The sequence below is a fragment of the Chinchilla lanigera genome, unplaced genomic scaffold (assembly GCF_000276665.1).
Source record: "Chinchilla lanigera isolate Chin_1 unplaced genomic scaffold, ChiLan1.0 scaffold00065, whole genome shotgun sequence".
Lineage (NCBI taxonomy): Eukaryota > Metazoa > Chordata > Mammalia > Rodentia > Chinchillidae > Chinchilla > Chinchilla lanigera.
In genome coordinates, this window is record NW_004955466.1 from 1,388,339 (window position 1) to 1,407,889 (window position 19,551).

The 19,551-nt window shown below is 55.7% G+C and overlaps 1 protein-coding gene across 3 annotated transcripts in view; it reads left to right on the forward strand.

Annotated features, from left to right (window-relative positions):
• The first annotated feature begins 168 nt into the window (after positions 1 to 168).
• Positions 169 to 19,551, forward strand: part of Actn1 (actinin, alpha 1) — a 92,484-nt gene continuing 73,101 nt past the window's right edge. For all 3 annotated transcript variants that reach the window (XM_005399045.2, XM_005399047.2, XM_005399048.2), the window contains exon 1: positions 169 to 273. In XM_005399045.2, coding sequence (XP_005399102.1) covers positions 169 to 273 — 105 coding nt within the window. The remainder of the gene's footprint in view (positions 274 to 19,551) is intronic.

Here is a 19,551-nt window from a genome sequence, read left to right on the forward strand (position 1 = left end):
GGAACCAGGCGCACGGGAGCTGCCCGGCCCCGCCAGCCCTGCCAGCTCAGCCCGGCCCAGCCCGGCCCAGCCCGGCCGACTCCCTCCTCCCCAAGCCGAGGCAGCCGCCGCCGTCGCCCGGAGAGAAGGTGGAGGAAGCAACCCAGCCCCTAGCACGCGCGCTCCATCATGGACCATTATGATTCCCAGCAGACGAACGACTACATGCAGCCGGAGGAGGACTGGGACCGGGACCTACTCCTGGACCCCGCCTGGGAGAAGCAGCAGAGGAAGGTGAGCAGCCGCCCCCGCCCGCCGCAGCCCCCAGCCCGGACCCGCTCCCGCCTCGCTCGGGCTCCGGTTCCGAGTGGGTTCCGGGCGCGCTCGGGCGGGGGCGGGGACGCGGTGAGGTGGGGTGTTGGGTTACAGGGCTGAAGGGGGAGCACCCCAGTCCGGTGCCCGCGAACGGCGACCTGGAGCGCGGGGAGGCGGCGCGGCGGGCGGGCAGGTCGCCTCGGAGCCCACGATCCAGGCCACCGCGGCTGCCGCGAGCATCCTCGAGTGGGCAGGGCGCGGGGGCGGAGCTGCGGAGGCTGGGCAGAGACCCCGGCCCGGGCTGCCGGCTGGGGATCGATTTTCCCGTCCTTCCCTTGCCCGCCTCCCGGCCGCCTCCATATGGCGTGCGGTGGCAGCGCGCTTCCTGGGCCGCCCCGCCTCGGTACCTGCGGGGCCCGGCGCCCGGGGCCGTGCCCCGCGACCCCAGCCCGAAGGCGGGCGCTGGAGGGCTTGGCGGCCGTCTCGGGGTCTGTTTGGAGGTGGGCCCGCGAGGAGCGCGGAGAAGCCGGGGGGCGTCCGCGGGCTCCCCGGCGGGCCGTGTGGGGGCGGGGTCGGGCCGGCGAACCGTTTCGTGGCTTCACTCGGGCGGGTGGCGAAGGCTTCGCGTGTGCGTCCCGCCGCGCTGCCTCCCGCCCGTTTCCTGGGCACGCGCCGATGTGGGCAGCGACGGGCCCCGGGGGTCTTCGGGGTCCGCGTGGGTCTCTGCCCGCCCTCGCGTCCCGGGCTCCCGCGTGCGGGCTGCTCGCTCCGCCTCCCGGGCCGGGCCGAGGGGCTGGTGAGGGGACCCGGCTAGCGGCCAGTGGCAGGAAGAGGTCAGAAAGCGCGCGTGCTGGGCGGGGGCGCCCCCAACGCTGCCCTTCTTCCTGCCTGCGCGGTGAGCCCTCGCCCCGGGCGGCCACGTACCCTGGCCCCCGCCCCGGCTGCCGGCTCCCATCCGGTCCCTCCCCGCCTCGGGCTCCCCCTCCCGCTGATCTGGGAGTGGGGGGACAGGATGGCTCGTCCCTCTGGATGGTGCGGTTAGGGCTGGGCTTGAGGGAGAGTGCTCATGTCCAAAAATGGTAACATTCACTCCCTTTTTTAAACTTAAAAGGGGGGGAGTTTAGAGAGCCGACTGAAGTTTTTTTTTTTTTCCTCAGCCAAAGGCATCCTGTATTAGCTCACTCAGGAATCCTAAGCCCTGAAACGGTGCCCTTTTTACTCACTTCATCAGACAAGCAGAGGTAATTTAAAACAATGGGATTCCTCACAGTGGCGACGACCTGGGTCCCTGCGCCGGCCCGGCCCTATACAGCGACAGTGCAGGGGAAGGTTCTTTGACCTCTTTGGAGCAGTTGCTTAAATAAATACCCACCCTCTTCCTGTTGGTCTCTTGCGGGGCTGCGGACAGCCCCCCACTCATTCAGCGTGTTTCCTAGGACCATTGGGCTGTTGGTGGAGCGAAATTTGAGTGGGCAGTTTGAAGATTGCCATGGGAGACAAGGCGGGGACTCTTATTTTTTAATTTCAAGGTGAAGCCTTTTTGGGAATACATTTAAAGTCTGGACAGGGAACGGGAGTAGGCTGGTGGAGGTCTTGTGATCTTCCATGGGGAGCTCCTGCCTGGGAGCAGTCCCTGCTGGACTGGGACTGGAAAACCAGGCCCTTGAATGGCTGTGAGACTCAGTTCCTCGGGGACAGACAGACCCTGGGTCTACACATGAGTGTTCAGTGTTATCGCATGTAAGAGTGAACAGATGAAATGCATTTGGGAAGGAGAATGCGGATTCTGGGAACTCCGAGGTGCTGGGAACAGGTCATCTTGGAAATGTGGCCATCTGGGGGAGACGCAAGTGTCGAGAGCTGGCATTGGCTGATGCGTGCCAAGCACCCTGCCAGGCACCCTGCCAGTCATGTCACCTACAGTGTCCTGGTTGCTACTCCTAACAGCTGTATGAGCCGGGCACACGTGAGGGTGCGGAAGTGAGGGCCAGAGAGGGGAAGTAACCAGCCCTGAGGGCACGGTGGGGCTGCCACACAGCGATGCTGGGGACAGGCAGCTTCATTTCTTTTGTCCCTCGTTGGCCAGAAAAGTTGCCCTGGCATCCCGGGCCAGAGGATCTTAGGGCCAGGGGAGCCCACACCTGCTCTGGTAGGATTGACCTCAGGAGACAGGAAGAAGGCCCTCTGTGTTTGGCTTGATCCAAGGCTTTTATTCCGCCTGCCATTAGTTAGTTCTCTGTTTCTTTCTGTGGTCCTCAGTTTCCACATCTGAAGAGTTTCTGCCCCGCCGGGTTCTTAGCAGGGTGATAGAGGTGTGCGGACATGGTATTATATAAGATTTGCAGCAGCTTGGAGCTTTTCCCACGCTCCCAACTTGTGGGAGGGGAAAGAGTTGTAGGGGACCGGAGCCCCGGGGTGGAGAGAGGCCAGCCCTTTCTGAGGGAGGCTGGGGAGAGCCGGGAGGGGCGGGAGCAGGACAGTGGGGTCCCCGGCTCACTGGGTGGGAGGCAGAAGGACCTGTTTTTAGCCCGGTCGCAACCTTGAGTATTTGTTTTTGTTTTTTTTTTTTGGTTTTTCTCCGGTACTGGGAACTGCGCTCATGACCTTGCGCTTGCCAGGCAGGCGCTTTTTGCCACTGAGCTAAATCCCCAGCCCCAACCTTGAGTATTTGTGAGACTCTAGGCAAGTCATTTATTTCCGTGAGCATTTTGAAATGAGATCATTCCACAGATGCTTTGTGAGCCCCTGCCGTGAGCCGGGCATGAGCCAGGCACCGTTCCCTGAGGTCCCTGAGCCACTGTGTGAGCTCGACCAACTGGGTGCCTGTCCTCAGGGTGCTTCCGTTACTTTTCCTTACCTGGAAGCGGACTGCATTCCTGCCCTGCCGGCTCCCCAGTGCTCTTCTGGGTTCCAGTGAAATGATGCGTTCAGAAACGTGTCCTTGGCGGAAGAAAGGTAGCAATGTCTCAAGGAGTGAACGGAGTTGGCCGTGGCTTGTCCCTTTCCAAAGAAAGCTTCGGTGTGGAGCTCTTCAGGCTGGGCCTCTTGCCTCCAGGTGCAGAGTGCAGTTAGTGGCAGAGCAGGTGGAGTAGAGGAGGGGCCTGTGCTGGTCTGGCTTTCGGTCTTCTGAACCTTCCAGGCGGCTCTGAAGCCGCCTTTCCTAGGGACAGCTGCTTTCAGGATGGCCCTGGCTCCTTCCTAGCTCATTTGACCTCCCGTGAGCCTCACCCCACTCTTGTGTGTGTGTGTGTGTTTGCACACATGTGCAGGTGTCAGGCAGGCTGGAGACAACATTGATGTGGAGTAGTATCCTGGCTCTACACTTGGAAGCTCATGACCTTGGACATGTTCCTTTTAGCCGGGGATGTAGCTCAGTGGCACAAGCCTGGCAAGTACGGGGTCCTGAGTTCAATCCCTGGTACCAAAAAAAAAAAAAAAAAGACAAAAATAAATTATAAATTGTTCATAAAATGTTACAAGTACTTTATTTGTAAGACCTGATGTGGGTTGACAGATGATGGGTAAAACGGCAGCTTCTGCTATTAAATATGTCCTCCCCTTCCGTCTAAAGGCCTGGAGCTTCTGGTAGAACGTGTATTCCCACAGGTGCTGGCCCTGGGCCCTTTTTTTATGTGGAGAGGCTTAATCAATATTTGTTGAGTAAATGGATGTTGAAACAGAGCGCTAGCCTTGGCGGGTGAGTGAAGGTGGCAGTGGATAAGGCCCAGAGCCTGCGTCTGCACCCACACCAGGCCAGGCCACAGGAGATAGGCCACCTCGTTTGTGTGTTTCTGGACAGCAGGGCCCTCACAGAAGCTAACCAAGACACTGCTCCAGGTGGGGGACTGCAAAGAGCAGAGGCCCTACGCGGCTGGGTTTACCTGGGAATGGACAGGGCTCCAAAACCAGGGTGGTACTTGAGGAGGATGAAGCTGGAAGAGGAAAGAACTGGCTCTCCCATCTCACGCCCCTTTCTGCTGTGCATTTCAGCCTGCCCAGCCCATGCAGTATCCTTGGGGCCAGGGACTCAGCCTGTCCTGTTTTCCTGAATTCCTGGTGCCCAGCATAAGGGCAGTGCTGTTTTAGGTGGTTTGGTTAGGAAATAGCACTAAAAAATTGGATAAGTGGCATCGTGCATACCTGCCAACCCTGTCTGTGCTGGGGGTTGGGGATAGAGGTGAAATGTTTTTTGTTCCAGGTAAACTACTCTATCCTGGGGCTGTACCCTGGTTGCAACCTCTGCAGATAAGTGTGCTCTGAGCACCCTGGGCATGCAGGGGAGCGGGGGATGTCCAAATCTTGGTTCCTCCATGGACTAACTCTGCCATCTTGGGCCTGCTGATACCCTTGGGGAAATGCAGTAGTAGCACCTTCCTCACATGGTTGCCCGGAGATTTAAATAGTGTAAGTAGGGGGTTCAGCATAGCACCTCGCATGTAGTGAATGCTCATAAATGTTTTTTTTTTTGTTTTTTTTGGTTTTTCTCCGGTACCGGGAACCGAACTCACGACCTTGCGCTTGCCAGGCAAGCGCTTTTGCCGCTGAGCTAAATCCCCAGCCCCGAATGCTCATAAATGTTAACTGCTGCTTTGCATAGATCCATCCTCGGAGGAGCCAGGGTTGCTAGAGGTGTAGGTGTATGGGAATTGCATTGTCTTTGTCCTCTGACCCCGAGCTCTTCAGCCTTCCTTCATTCTAAGTCACCAAACCAGTCTTCTCAGACTCCTAACCAGGGATATGATACAGACTCTCCTGTCTGTCTTTTCCTGACTTCTGGATATCCAGGATGAAGGGATGGATGTTAACAGTGCTGTAAAAACCTCATCAGCTTGTTACCGTACAGGGAAAATAACCACGCAGTATGGATGGCCTCTAAAAGCCTTTTAGCCTGGAAGAGTCCCTCAGGCCCCACCGTTCAATACCAGAGGCCTTCACTGGCCAGAGCTTCCCAGCCTTAGCCTTGCCTTACCTGCTGCAGCTCCTTCCTCTCCAAACCCTGCTCCCCTGGGCGTGCTGAGCGCAGGTGCCTCACTGATTGACTGGTGATTGACAGAGCCTGGAGGAGAAGGAGGGAGGGTTGGGGCTGGGACAGAAGGCCTGGGAGGCAGAGGCTGCTGGTTCTGGACCAGGCAGGTGTGGGAAGCCCCAGAGTGCCCTGTGACCGAGATTTTCCAGGGTGGAGGGACTGTGGGACCTCCAGGGCTGCCTGTGTCATTGGACGCTGGGGTTGGGATTGCAGGAGTAAGAGGCTCCTTCAGGGTGCAGGGTCCCTCTCCTTCTCAAGAGCGAAGGAGGAAGCTGGTTTGCTGGAGGCTGACTTCTTGGGGCAGCACTTCCAGCAGCTCCCCTTCCATTTTCTCCAGGAAGGCCTGGGGCTGGGCACCTGGCTGGGCACCTGGCCTTGAATCTGGCTGGAGGACTTTCACACAAGCCTTGGTGCCTCCTGTGGGTCTGGAGCCAGCAGCCTCTGCCTGGGACAGCCTGTGCCTGGGGCAGCCTGAGCCTGAGCTATGAGCTGGTTGTGGTGGTCCTTTGGAAAAGAGCCTAGCCTTGAAATAGTCAGTCATTGAGTGTTAACTGAGGCCCTGTAGGTGTCAGACGTGCTGCTCTCTGTGTGGGGTCAGGGAAGTCACATTTTAGGTGAAGAGGGGACCAGAGAGACCCAGGACCACACTCAGCTGTGCCAGTAATGACCAGAGGAATGGCCAAAAACAGGCACTGTGGCCACCGTGGGCCACCACGGGCCTGGAGCCGGCACTTCAGCCTGGGGTGGTGGGTGAGGGGCCACCGTGTGTCCAGGCTGGTGACATGCGGGCCCCAAAGCAATGTTCATGGCCCCGTTTGCCTTTCCCGTGTGCTCCATTCGGGCGCCCCAAAGCAGCTGTGCAGGGGCTGGGCTGGAGTGGCCAGGGCTCCCCCGGACCCAGTCCCCTCCCAGGTGAATGAGTGAAAACTGGCTGTCCCCAGCAGTAGGGCCAAGGTCATCTCCACAGACCTGAGATGGGCAGGAACAAAGTTCTCTTGAAGTTACAAGAGAATTCTTTTCCTCCTCGTGGTGATAGTGGCTGACAGGCTGAGTGTCAGCAGCTGTCCGTCGGGCCTGTGTGTGGTCTCACCTCCTGAGGGCAGGTGGGCGCAGCTGCCGCCCTGCTCTGCAGGTGGGAGCTGGCGTGGCAGTGCGCGCGGCACTTCCGGGGTCCTGAGCCGCAGGTGGTGCGTGGGGACCGAGCTGGCATTCGAACTCCTCGAAACTGCTTTGTTGTTTGTAAACAAATGCTGGTGCGTGTGGGAACGTTTAACCGAAGTCGAGTAAATGGGGACAAACTCCAGGGAGGGAGATGTTCTGGAATTAGCCGTGGTGGCCGCACCACCTCGTGAATATATTCAAAATCACTGGATGGAGCCCTTCAAAGTGGTGACACTGATGGCGTGAGAATTATGTCTCAATTTGGGAAAGACTGACAGAAAGTGGATAATGACAGTTACCTGTCATCCCGCCTTCCAGAGGTGAACATTCGCAGGAGTTCTCATGGCATCTGCCACCCTGTCCCCTGCCCTCCTTGGTGTGTACCCCTGTGGCGCTCCTGCTCACAGATTCTAGGGCCAGCGGTCTGGGGTCATCAGGAAGGGCAGTGTTCATAAAAACCACGGTATCTGTTTTTTTTTTTTTTTTTTTTGGTTTTTCTCCGGTACCGGGAACTGAACTCACGACCTTGCACTTGCCAGGCAAGCGCTTTTGCCGCTGAGCTAAATCCCCAGCCCAGAAAACCACGGTATCTGATGTGGCCCAGTTTGTGGAAGCTGCCTGAGAATAAATGATAGATGAGCAAACAAGCCACGCAGGTCGGGTGGTGGGGGAGGCCTTCCCCTGTTACCGGAGTCCCAGGCCTTGGGGAGAGGGCTGGGGACCTGAGGCTATGAACCCCGCTGGACCCCAGGGCTCACAAGCTGGGGCAGCTTCCCTCTGGGTTGGAGGTGTGGGGCAGGGAGGGCTGGGGCAACTGCTGCTCTCCAGAGGTTGCTTAGCAATGATGGGAGAGGTGACTTAGCCCACTACAGAGCCCGGAGGAGAATGAAAGGCAGCGAGGGTGGAGACACGGGAGGGTGCTGTTCCCCTGGAAACTGCCTGCTTGGTCCTTGGCTACCGTGGACCACTTTTGAGGCTGGGCTCTGCCTGCAAGGGGGCAGGGTCCTCTCCAGACCTGGACCCCCACAGAATTGGGGGTGGAGAAAGGAGAGGAGCCGTCCTTGCGTGGGGACTGTGTCGGCCGTGTTCTGCCAGTGGGATTGTTTAGCATTCACCGCAGCCTGCTAGGGGATGTGGGATGATCCCTCTTCCTAGAGGAAGATCAGGAGCGGGGAGATAGAGGAGCAAGCTCGCGGCCTCGCAGGGGAAGGGAGGCCTTAAGGGGAACTGTCCGTTTGGTTGGGAGTGGTTTACCAGCCCCAGATGCTGAGCGGGGAGGAGAAGATGCAAGAGGAAGGCTGGGCCGGAGTTGTCTGCTTTAGATCGGCCAGCCAGGATTGATTAACAATGCCCTCTTGTCCCAAGCAAGTAAAAAGGCTGAGAGGTAACACCGATGGAAAGGTGAATGACTTGCATTACCTGTCTGTGCAGCGGTTCTTTGGGGAGAAGGAGGTACTGTTAGTTTTCTTGTTACCAACAGGGAAGTTAAGTAACTTGCCCTAACATGACCAGCTAATTAAGCCGGATTAGGAACAAAGCCAGGCAGGTTGACCTCAGAACCTCAGAATTCGTGTTTTTTAGAGACAGAGTCTCTTGCTGTGTTGCCCAGGCTGGCCTTGGACTTGTGATCCTCCTGCCTCAGTCTTCTAAGTGGCTGAAATTACAGGCAGAACTCTGCTTTTAACCAAGAGCAGACACACTAGCTTGGAAGGAGTTTGCTTTGAAGGAGTTTATGTTTTAATTGAGAGACAAGTTTTAAATATAAGTGAAATCAGAGCAATTCAAGATGGTGTGTAATCAAGGACTCATTGTATGATTCATGATTTTTAACATTTGTGCTTCCACATTAATCACGATGTGATAATCTCTCCGTTAATCATGATGAGCAGACTTGGGAGGTCTTATCCCTATTTTATTTTATTTTATTTATTTATTTTTTGGTCTTTTTGAGACAGGGTCTCGCTATGTAGTTCAGGCTGGCCGTGAGCTCACTTTATAGCCCAGGCAGGTCTTGAACTCCCAATGATCCTCCTGCCTCAGCCTCCCAGGTGCTGGGATTACAGGCGTGTGCCACCATGCCCAGCTTATTTTTTGTTTTTTGAGACATGGTTTTGCTATGTATTTTAGTGTGGCCTTGAACTTACTATGTAACCTAGGTTGGCCTCAAATTTGACAATCCTGCCTCAGCCTCCCTAGTGCTGGGGTTATAGGTATGGGGTACCATCATACCCAGCTATTTCCCTATTTTATTTTATTATTTTATTTTTTGAGACAAGGTGTTGCTTTGTCGTTCAGGCTGGCCTTGAACGTGCTGTGATCATCTTATCTCAGCCTTCTGAGTACTGGGATTATAGGTGTGCACCACCATGTCCAGCTATATCCCCATTTTAGAGACAGGAAAAGTAAGGCCCAGAAAAATTGAGTAACTTTACCAGGATCTCTGCTGCAACCTGAATAGGGTAGGCTTCATTCTGAATTCAGATCTTGGCTAGTGGGTCCTGAGGCTAAATAGAGTGAGCATAAATTTCTTTTTTTTGGAGGGGTGGGGTACTAGAGATTGAACCCAGGATCTTCCACGTGCTAGGTAGATGTTCTACCACTGAGTTACACTCCCAGGCTTTCAAAAAAAAATTTTTTTTTGAGACAGGATCTTGCTGAGTTACCCAGGCTGGCTGAGTTATCCAGGAGGACCATTCTCCTGCTTCAGCCTCCTGAGTAGATGGCATTACAGGCATGTACCCCTGGGTGTGGGCCTTTCTGAAGTTACTTGTCCTGGTTGAATAGATACTGAAGGATGCTGTTGTATTTCTTTGCATTTTTCAGTCCTAGTAACTGTCAGGAAGATTCTGGTCCCCTGGACTGGGCGTCTCCCCACCCTCTGTCCCGGTGCCCCTGCTAGACGATTGAGCAGTCCCCGCCCGTCTCTGCTGCCTCACCTGCTGCCTCCTGGTTGGCAAGTCTTCCTTTGTGGTCACCGGGGAAACCAAACAGGCTTTGAACCAGGCAGCCAGCTCATGTTTATTTTGATTTGTAAATCCCATGCATGTGACCCTTGTGAAGCTTGAGGCTCCTGTCTGTGTCTTGGGACCGTTGAGAAAATGGGGTGTGAAATTTGGGGGCTTAGGTTGGCATTGCGGGGCTGGGAGTTTCTGAGCTGAGCTGGGGGATGGCAGCAGGCAGGACAGTGGCATTTCCAGACCCCCAGCTTTGGCCTTGGGCAAATCAGAGGCCCCAAATGGGTCACCTCAGGACAGGAAAGCAGTTGGTTGGGGAAGGGGCCCCTCTGTGTTACCTCATTGTTCCCCTTTCTTGGTGGTTGGACCCGTGGGCTGTTGGGGCAGTCACAGGTCACGGGACTGTGATTGGAAGCCAGGCCGGGCCTGTGGAGGAGTACTTTTATGGGCCTGAAGATTTACTTTTTAAAAGCCATCTGCAAAACTGATTATAACGAGTGGGAGCAAGATGGTGTGGTGTTGAGCTCTGTTTTCAAATCCTCGGCAGGTGAAATGACACGAGGGGAGGGAGCTCCGAGGTGAGCTCTTTCCGGCGGGTCTGCCGGATCGACCTTGGCCTTCTGGAGAGGCCCGGAGCAGAGCCTTGCAGGCGGTGGGAAGGATTTTGAGAAGCAGGCCCTGTTTGTTCTCCTCAAGTTCAGCCATGGCAGTGTCGCCCACCGGTGACGGTTTGGGGGCAGATAGAGATGTGGAGTGTTTTTTTTTTTTTTTTTTTTTTTGTGGTACCAGGGATCGAACTCACAACCTTGCGCTTGCCAGGCAGGCACTTATGCCACTGAGCTATATCCCCAGCCCCGAGACGTGGAGTTTTTAACCCATCTCAGTCAAGTCCCAGCACCAGGACGTAGGGTCCTTACCTATCCGCTCATCCTGAGGACAGGCACGGGAGCTCCCAGCAGCCCCCCTGTTGTTTTTGGCCCAGGCCTTGGCTTTGGCAGAGGAGTGGCTCCCTCAGACACCGCAGACATCCTCCAGATAACGGTCGCAGCACTTGCCAGTCGAGTTCCCGATATTTTGGGAGGGCCTTTCTTTCCAGGAACCCAGAGTGCTTTTCCAGACTCAGCTCGGGGCGTGGGGGTGCTGGGACACGTGAGAGGCAGCTCATGAATGTGTTTTCCTAGAGGCGGGGAAGTGGGGCCAGACCCTTGGTTTCCTCTCCTTCATCCGGGTTATTGGTGGCCAGGACTGCTGGGACGAACCTCTGCATGCCATGAAGACCTGAGGCCTCTTTTTGGAAATCGGGACGTGTTCTATACTGAGGCCCAGATAAAAGACGTGTTTTTGTTTTGTTTTGTTTTGCGGTGCTGGGGCCGAAACCCAGGGCCTTGTGCATGCTAGGCCTCCTGTTCAGCTGTGTCCCAGCCTTCTTTCTTTTTTAAAGTTACGCAGTAGTAAATTTAGAAAGTGACTGTATGTAATATTTCTTTTTCTTTTAATTATGAGGTGCGGTGGGCTGCTCAGCGCAGTGAGGGCACGGTGGTGCCCGGCGGGGGCCCGTTGCTGACCCTCTGCACAGCCGCTCCTGGGTGCGAAGGCCCAGCCCCGGGCCGCATCTCTAGCTTGGGAATAGGGCCGGCCCCGAGTGGGAGGTGCAGGCATTTGAGGCGGCTTGGAGAGGCCGAAAGCCTCAAGTGGTCACGGAAGGGAGTTTTTCCTGACTTTGAAGCTAGGTCACAGCGACCATGCTAGCTGCAGAGTTCTATTTGAGGGCAGCAGTGCAGTGTGGCGTTGAGACCCCCACGCTGTCCCACCCCATGTCCTTTGCTCGCTGCCGTTAGCCGCTGTTGCCGCCTGTTTTCTTCCCAGGCCTAGTTTGTGCTGTTCCTGCCTCTGTTGCTAGCCGGCTATGCCTGTTTTGAAACCCTGTCTTCGCTCTGGGCCACGGCCCACAGCTCCCTGCAGGGCCAGGCGGGATTGGAACCCGGTTTGCACCTCTGCTCTCTGGCCGAATGCCTGCTGCCCGCGCCCGAGTGGAGTTTAAAGGCTCGCTGGGCTTTGGTGAGGAAGGGCGGATGTCAGTTCCAACTCTTCGATTTCTTTCTTCCCAGGCTGTTCTTGGCATCTGACTCCTGTGCCCTGCAAGTGCCTGCTCCACTCCCTTCCTGGGGCTTTGAGAATCCAGTATTCAGGAACCCACACTACCTTGCACTTCCGTTTCTCCTCCCAGGGTGACCGTTTTGTTAGACAGGCTGGCCTTGAACTCATAATCCTCTTGCCTCAGCTTCCCAAGTGCTGGGTTAACAGGTGGGTGCCACTATGTTCAGATTCTTTTGTTACTTTTTTTTGAGGCAGAATCTTGCATATAGCTTAGGCTGGCCTTGAAATCCCTATGTAGCCCAGGCTGGCCTTGCACTCACAGTGATCCTCCAGCCTCAGCCTCTCAAGTGCTGGGATCACAGGTGTGGGCCACCATATCTGGCTGTTTTATTACTTCTTTTTTTTTTTTTTTTTTTTTGACATGAAGAATCAAGCTCAGGACCTCATGCTTGCAAGGCAGACGCTGTGTTGCTGAGTTAAATCCCTGGCCCTGTTTTAATTACTTTTTTTTTTTGTCTTTTTGAGACAGGGTCTCGCTATGCAGTTCAGGCTGGCCTTGAGCTCACTTTGTAGCCCAGGCTGGTCTTGAACTCACAACGCTCCTCCTGCCTCAGCCTCCCGAGTGCTGGGATTTTAGCGTGTGCCACCACACCCCACTTTATTACTTCTTGGTGAAGCAAAATATGTAATGACAAAAAACTACGGGGCGTGGGGGTGCTGGGACACGTGAGAGGCACGTGAGAGGTGAATTTGGGAATGTGTCAAAAGGAATTGATAGTTAGGTCTTGCAGTGGCATCTTGCGGCATTTGGGGGCTGGGTGTAGTCTGCAAGGCAGAGGCTGTCTTCCCAATAGAATGCTCAGGCTGTGGGTAGAGTGCTGGGGGGGCCTCTCAGCCGGCTTCATTGTAGGCCCTCGGGACAGCTAGTGGGGTCCCTGCCTGGTTTCCTGCTGTCACCTTCTCTTCCCGGCTCCCAACCACTTGGCTGTTGCTTTGTGCAGTTAGTGCCTGGGTAAGAAGCGGGGCTGGTGACAGAGCCGGACAGGACAGATGCGCTGGCAGCCGCCTCTCAGCCCTCGTCACACTAGGGCACCGCTGATGACAGTTGGAGCGTGCCCAGGGGATGTCACGGCACAGGCTGACTTGAGGCTCCTCGGTTGAAGGACAGTGGGCTTGTGGGGTCTCCGCGCGGCCCCTGGCCGTGTGACTGCTCAGGAGCACCCCTGGCCAGCCCACCCCGCTCCCTGAGTGTTGCACAGGAGGGCCGTCTGGCTAGGAGCGTGGACGGCCAGCAGGAGACGTTTGGCAGACGCCGTGTGGCCGGGTGACGGTATCCAGAGTCACCACAGGCCGCACCAGCCACAGCGTTGACTCCTGGCCCGGGGATTCAGGTGTGCCTTGGGTTCAGGAGGAGGCCAGGGCCCAGGGAAGCCAGGCTCACGGTTGGGATGGTGTCAGAGCTGAGCACTGGAGCTCCTCTCACGCTGCTGGACACTCTCCCTGGGTGTCCGGGCGCGGGGCGGTGGGAAACCAGCGCTGGCTCACCAGCTCCCTGGCAGACAGTCCAGCTGCAGTCTTCCTGGTGGCCAGCTGCCCACCTCAGAGTCCTCCCGAGGTGCCGGTCATAGTGGCAGGTCCCTTCCCACTCTGCCCCTGCCTCCAGGGAGGGTGGAGTTTTGGCACTTGGCTGAGCCCTGTTTCAAAAAATCTTAGGGTGTTCCTGGTCCTGTCGTAGGGGTTTAGAGACCTTAGCGGAGGTGAAAGGCGGGCCTGCCTCGGCCTTCTTTTCTTCCTCCAGTCCCTGGTGAGGACCAGGGCCCTCTCCTGGGTGGTGGAGGTCAGCAGCCCACTGCCCTGAGCCATCATACCCTGGGGGTGTGGACTAGCAGGTGTAGGGTCCAGCAGGGCCTTCAATCACCCGCTTCTTCCCTGCTGTTGCAGGGGGCCCTATGTGTGGGAAGGAGGTCTATTTTGAACTATTAGTCCAGAGAGCTGCTTGGCAGACACCTGTCCTGTCCCCTGGACACAGGAAGAATGCCGTGTGTTTGTTAACAGGGTCTCAGGGGTCCCCAGGTCTTACGTTAGTGCTGCCCGTGGCCCCATGTGCCGTTGGTCAAGTCACACCGAAGACCTCCCTATAAAGCTTGGAGGCTGGGTCGCGGGATGGCGGTGAGCTGGTGGCGGGGTGGTGGCAGCAGCTGTGTTCTAAAGGCCTTGCTCAGATCGCTAGTAGGAGACCTTCTCTAGGGTCTGAGGCCAAGCCGGTGTCCTGTATTCTGCTCTTTTGGTGAGACACAGCCAATTCAAGTGACCTTGGGATTGACCTCTGGGCTTCTCAACCTGGCCCCAAAGATAAATATTCTCTCATCTTAAGGAGCTTTCTGTGTCTTCTAGGGTGGCCAGGGCGGGGCCATGTGAAAGCTTCCCCTGAGGGGCGAAGCCAGCACTCCGTGACTTGGGCCCTGGTTCACTTTTTGTCCCTGGAATACCTGCTGGTAGGGTGTGGCCTGGAGTGAAAGGCCAGATGGCCTGGGAAGGGAGAGTAGGGGAGGCCTGGGTGGGGTTCGTGGATGTTCCTGGCTCCGCCCCAGCCTGAGTGTGCTAGGTACCCTCTGGGTGGGGTGGCCCTGGCGTGGGTGGACCTCTCTGTCCCCTGCAGGGTGGAGTGTTTGTGAGCAGTCCTTTGTGTTGGCTTGGCTGGCCCACAGGCCTGGCGTGAGGACAGCTGCCTGCCCTGTGGACTCTCCCAAGCCACAGGTGTCAGTAGCAGCCTCACTTTGTCTTTTACTTGTTTACTTCCAGAGCCCAGCGCTAGCTCTACAGTCCCTTGCGGCGGTTTGGAGAAATCAAATCATGGAATGCCCAAGCCAGAGGGACCTGCACTGCCATCTGACCCTTTTCCCTTAGGTGAAGAGACTGAGATCCAGAGTGACAGTCTGGTTTATGCAGGGGGACTCTGCTACGAGTTCATTCCTTAGGAGGCTGTGCTTGGGAATCTCAGCACGGAAACCATGGTCTGACCTCATCCTTGCGGGTGGGCTCCAGAGCACTGCGGATAGACACAGAGCCCCAGGGGTCCGGGCCGGAGTGGGCTGGTCAGTTTCAGACACTGGAGGAGGAATGGACTTTGTGCTCTGAACGCGCCTGACTCCCGAGTTTGCGGCTGAGGAGGGGAACAGGGGCTGAGGCAGTGGTCTTGGGGTAATAGCTCCCTCGCACTGCTCGGGCCCAGCTTTGTCCTGCGTGAATCTGGAACCTGCATCCTGTCTGTCAGTGAATCGTTGTAGCCCCTGGGAAGAAAAGGTATTTTGATTGTTTCATTCCCGCTTTACAAAAGCGAGTGAGAGATGAAGCAGTCTGCCCCAGGCCACGCAGCTCTCTGTGGGAAGCTGGTTGTTCACTCCAGGGCCGCCTGGCCACAGGCCACATCGATACCCACTTTCCTGGCTGCCAGGTTGTGCCTATGGTGGTGAGCACCAGCTGGGGGCCCTGTGGTAGCGGGGGAGCCCCGCGTTGGAGATGGAGCCAAGCTCCCCCTCCCTGAGCCCCAGGTTCTCTCCTGACTTGCACATTCCAGGGGAGCCAGGGAGCGGCCCTCTCTGTCCTGGAGAGCGCAGTCCCAGTGCTGTGCTAATCACTTTATTAAGTTCTGAATTATTTGCTTGCTACCTAAATGGCTCAGGTGGCTTCATGGCTCTTTTTTTTGTGTTGGTTTGTTTTCCGGTACCGGGAATTGAACTCACGACCTTGCGCTTGCCAGGCAGGTGCCGTGCCGCTGAGCTAAATCCCCAGCCCCCTGCTTCATGGCTCTTAATGGCCCTGGTGGCCGTGGGGCTTTGCTGGGCCCTGCCTCTGGGCAAGTGTGGCTCTTCCCAAGCTGGCCCGCTGTCCTGGCTGCGTCAGAGTTGAGCTGATCTTGGGTGTGTGGAGGTGTCCCTGGCCTTGCCCCTCGGAAGCAGCTGTGATCATGTTGCCCCGTCTTGCTTGCGGGGGCTGTGGTGTTTCCTGTATACTGTCTTCCTGTATGCCAGTGGGAGAGCATTTCCCAGGCTTTTGGGCACCTCTGACCTATTACAGTGGCTGGGTTGGAGGCTGGGCCATTGTTTAGCAAAGCTCAGGCAAGTGGAGACGGCAGGAGAAGGACAGCCAGCAGCCAGTCTAAGGCTGTCTGTCCCTTGAGTCTGACCTTGCCTCTGTGACTTCTTCTTGCCAAGTAAAATTTCTGTGTTCATTGTCACCTGGAGCTGTGTAGAGGCTGAGGGAGCCTGGCAGATTATTCTGCAATTCACTATGCGGGTATATGGTGGTGGCCTCATAGGTCATAACTGAAAGGTCCTCGACACCTACTGTATTGTCCTTTTCTTTTTTCTTTTTTTTTTTAGTTTTTTTCCGGTACTGGGAACCAAACTCACGACCTTGCGCTTGCCAGGCAGGCGCTTTTGCTGCTGAGCTAAATCCCCAGCCCCTATTTTTTTTTCTTTTTTTATATAGAGCCCTTGGTGGGCTGGGGATTTAGCTCAGCGGCACAGCACCTGCCTGGCAAGTGCAAGGTCATGAGTTCGATTCCTGGTACCGGAAAAAAACCAAAACCAAAAAAAAAAACCCCACAAAAAATAGAGCCCTTGATGTATAGTTCAAGTGGGCCTCAAGCTCGCTGTGTAGCCCAGGCTGGCCCTGACCTGTTTGTTCAGCCTCCCAAACTTGAGACTACAGGTACGAGCCACCACACCTGGCTTCCCTCCTGTTAGGTCTTATTTTCAGGGAAACCTTGTATTCTTTTTGTACCTTTTCTATATTTAGATGCACAGATACTTGCCATTGTGTTACAGTTGCCTGTACTACTCAGTACTGAAACATGACGTACAGGGTTGTAGACTGGGGGCCGTACCCTCCAGCCTAGGTGTGCAGTGGGCCACACCACCTAAGTTTGTACATGTGTCCTTTGACATTCACAGTGACAAAATCAGCAGAGCGCAGGTCTCCAAACTCTTGCGATGCTATGTGTTGGGGCTTTTTACGTTTAAGCAGTGTGACATGTGCCTTCCCTGTACTAACCTATATAATCTTCACAACGGCCCTGGGAAGTGGGCACTTGAGCCGCAGATTTAGTAACTTCCCTAAATCCTGCAGTTAGTAGTAAGTGGCAGAGCTGGGGTTTATTTATTTATTTATTTAAAATGTAAGTTCATTTTTCTCTTTTTTTTATTTATTTTTGTCTTTTTGAAACAGGGTCTTTCTATGCAGTTCAGGCTGGCCTTGAGCTCACTTTGTAGCCCAGGCTGGTCTTGAACTCACAACGATCCTCCTGCTTCAGCCTCCTGAGTGCTGGGATTACAGGCATGCGCCACCACGCCCGGCCAAGAGTTCGGGTTTGAGTCTAAGGGTTTCCAGTCAATAGGACCATGATTCTCTTGAGGACGAAGTGGCCATGCACCTGGTCCCTACCTGGTGGGCTCATGGAAGAGTTGTCAGGATAGAACAAAAAGACTTGGGTCCTGCCCCTGGGGGGAGGTTACCTTTAACTAGGAAGGATCCTGTCTGGTCCCCTGAGGTGCGGTGTGGTCAGAGGCAGTGCTGAGGCCCCCACCCTCAGCTTCCTGCAGTCACTTACTGTCTGGAGGGAAGAGGGGGAGCCCCATGCATGGGTAGGTGGGGTAGGCAGGGCTCAGAAGGTCACCACTCCCTGAAGTGCAGGAGAGGTAGGGCTGGGGGCCCTCCACTCACGGCTCATTCCTTTGGGGAGGTCACTATGGCATTCACGTCACAAATGCCAGGGGTTTAATTCCTGAGGAGGGATAAGGCAGCAGGTAATTTGGAGCTTAATAATGGTATCATTTCATGCCGGAGGTTGATTCTTGTTTCACTCTTCATCCACGCGATGTCACTTGCATGCATGACTGAATTTTTATAAATTTATTATTGAAAATTCACACTTAGCCATAAAGAGAACAGTGTTGTGAATTCCCATGTAGCAGTTAGCAGCATAACCTACCTGTAATTTTTAACTATCGGGGGTGGTTTTAGAGACCTCAAGGTCCGTGTGCTAGGATGGCCTGCTGGGAGCTTCTCAGGTGAGCAAGGTTAAGTGGAGGTACGGTGCTGTTATTGTACAAATAACAATTTGTGCTGCGCCCCGCTAGGTGCGCTGCAGGTGCTCACTTGAAGGTTGAAAAACTGCTGGCCGGGTCGTAGTGAACTCTCGGCTGGGGTGGCAGGAAAGCCGGCAGGTGGGTGAGTGCCGCTGGGCCTGAGATTCTCAGGGGTGCACACTGGGCCGAAGGTTCTGCAGCATGGTTTCTTCCCTTGTCCCGTGTCTCCTGGGCCTGCCTTTTTCTTTTTTCTTTTCAGTCTCAAACATACAAAAGCTACAGAGAGTGGTGAAGCAAATGCCCATGTTTGTGGCACCCAGGTTTTAACACAGGGAGGCGCTCAGAGAACTTCGTTGTCGGGCCTGACCGTGTTGTGGGGACATCAGACGGTGCGCTTGATGGCTTAGGTGTCGCTGGGCAGCGGGACCGTCGTGTTCACGGCTGGTCGTTGAACAGCACGTCGCTAGGACCATGTTACGCCCTCGTTCCTTACAGTCAGGTGCGTGTCTTGCTTCTGAGCAGCCCAGTAGATGAGGGACCCACAAGTAGTGTGTTCCCTGTCATGTAGAGAGGGGCCACAGTCTCTTTAGTGAGGGGATCCCCAAGGTGGACCCCTGGTCAGCCTGCAAGAGACAGGTAAGACTCCTGGGAGACGTGACAGTGCACTAGAAGCCAGATCCAGAGGGTGTGGGGTGTGGCCTGGGGTATGGTATGGCTTGATGGGAGAGTACTTGCCTAGTGAGACCTCTGGCTGTGTTATGGTTTATGTCTGTGTGTCCCCTCCAAAGCCTCATGCGACCATGGGGCAGGCTATTAGAGTTGAATGATTGTGAGTGTGAGAGCTACACCCGCCCTGGGGTGGATATGTAAGGGAGAGGAAAAGAGTGCTTGAGGACATTCCTCCCCCTTTCTGCCCTGGTGTGTGCTTGCAGCTGAGCTGTGTTCTGCCGCCCTGAGCTGTAGCCCTCTGCCATGTGCCACTCTGCCTTATAATCTGCCAAGTACGGACTGAAACTTCCACAAACTGTAAGCGAAATAAACCTTTCCTTCCTTAATTTTGGGCGTCAGGTATTTTGTCCCAGCAGCGAGAAAAAAGTAACCAAGACAGGCTGCATCCCTAGAACCTCAAAAAAAAAAAAAAAAAAAGTGCAGAAAATATAAGTGAGTCAGGCGGAGGGTGCTGGGAAGCGGGCCTGGCGGGTGCGGCCAAAGGCAGGAAATGGGGAGCTGCGAGCCGGAGATGTGTGTGAGGAGTGCGGCGGAGCAGCTGGGTGGCAGCCTCGGGGTCGCTGAGTCAGCCTAGGGACGAGCTCTGGCCATTTTTGGTGTCATAGCAGGCAGCAAGCTTGTCCTAGACGTGCTGAGCGTGCGGCTGTCTGACTTGCACTGCACACGTTAGGAGAGTCGTAGACCAGTAGCTCCTGTGTCGGGGAGGTGGAAACTGAGTCAGGAGCACTGGGAGGAAGCTGGGCTTTGCAAGGAGGCCACAGGCTGTCCTTTGGGAGGGGGAGCCCACGCGGGAGAAGAAGCCTCAGTGGAAGCCGTTCGAGACGAGCCACAGGGCTCAGAATAGAATTTCTGACAGTGAGCCTTCGGAAGAAGGACCGATGGGAGCAGTTAGGTAGGCTGGGGTGGGTGTGTCACGGAGGGGCTTGGCGCTGCCTGCCCTCCGAGGTCCCTCCTTGCTGTGTTCCGAGGCTGGAGGGCCGAGGGGGTGGTTAAGTGACCATGGGCATGTGCCAAGGGAGCCTGTGGAGGAGGTGCTGGCCTGTTGCCATGGGAACCATCTCTGCCGTGGGTTTCCATTTCCAAGGATGCCCTGGAAGGCAGTGAGCTCATTCTACCTGCAAGGTGATGAGTCAGCCCTGCCAGCCCTGCGTGCTCTCCGAGGCAAACAGGAACCCAGCAGCAGGCCCAGAAGAGATGCCAG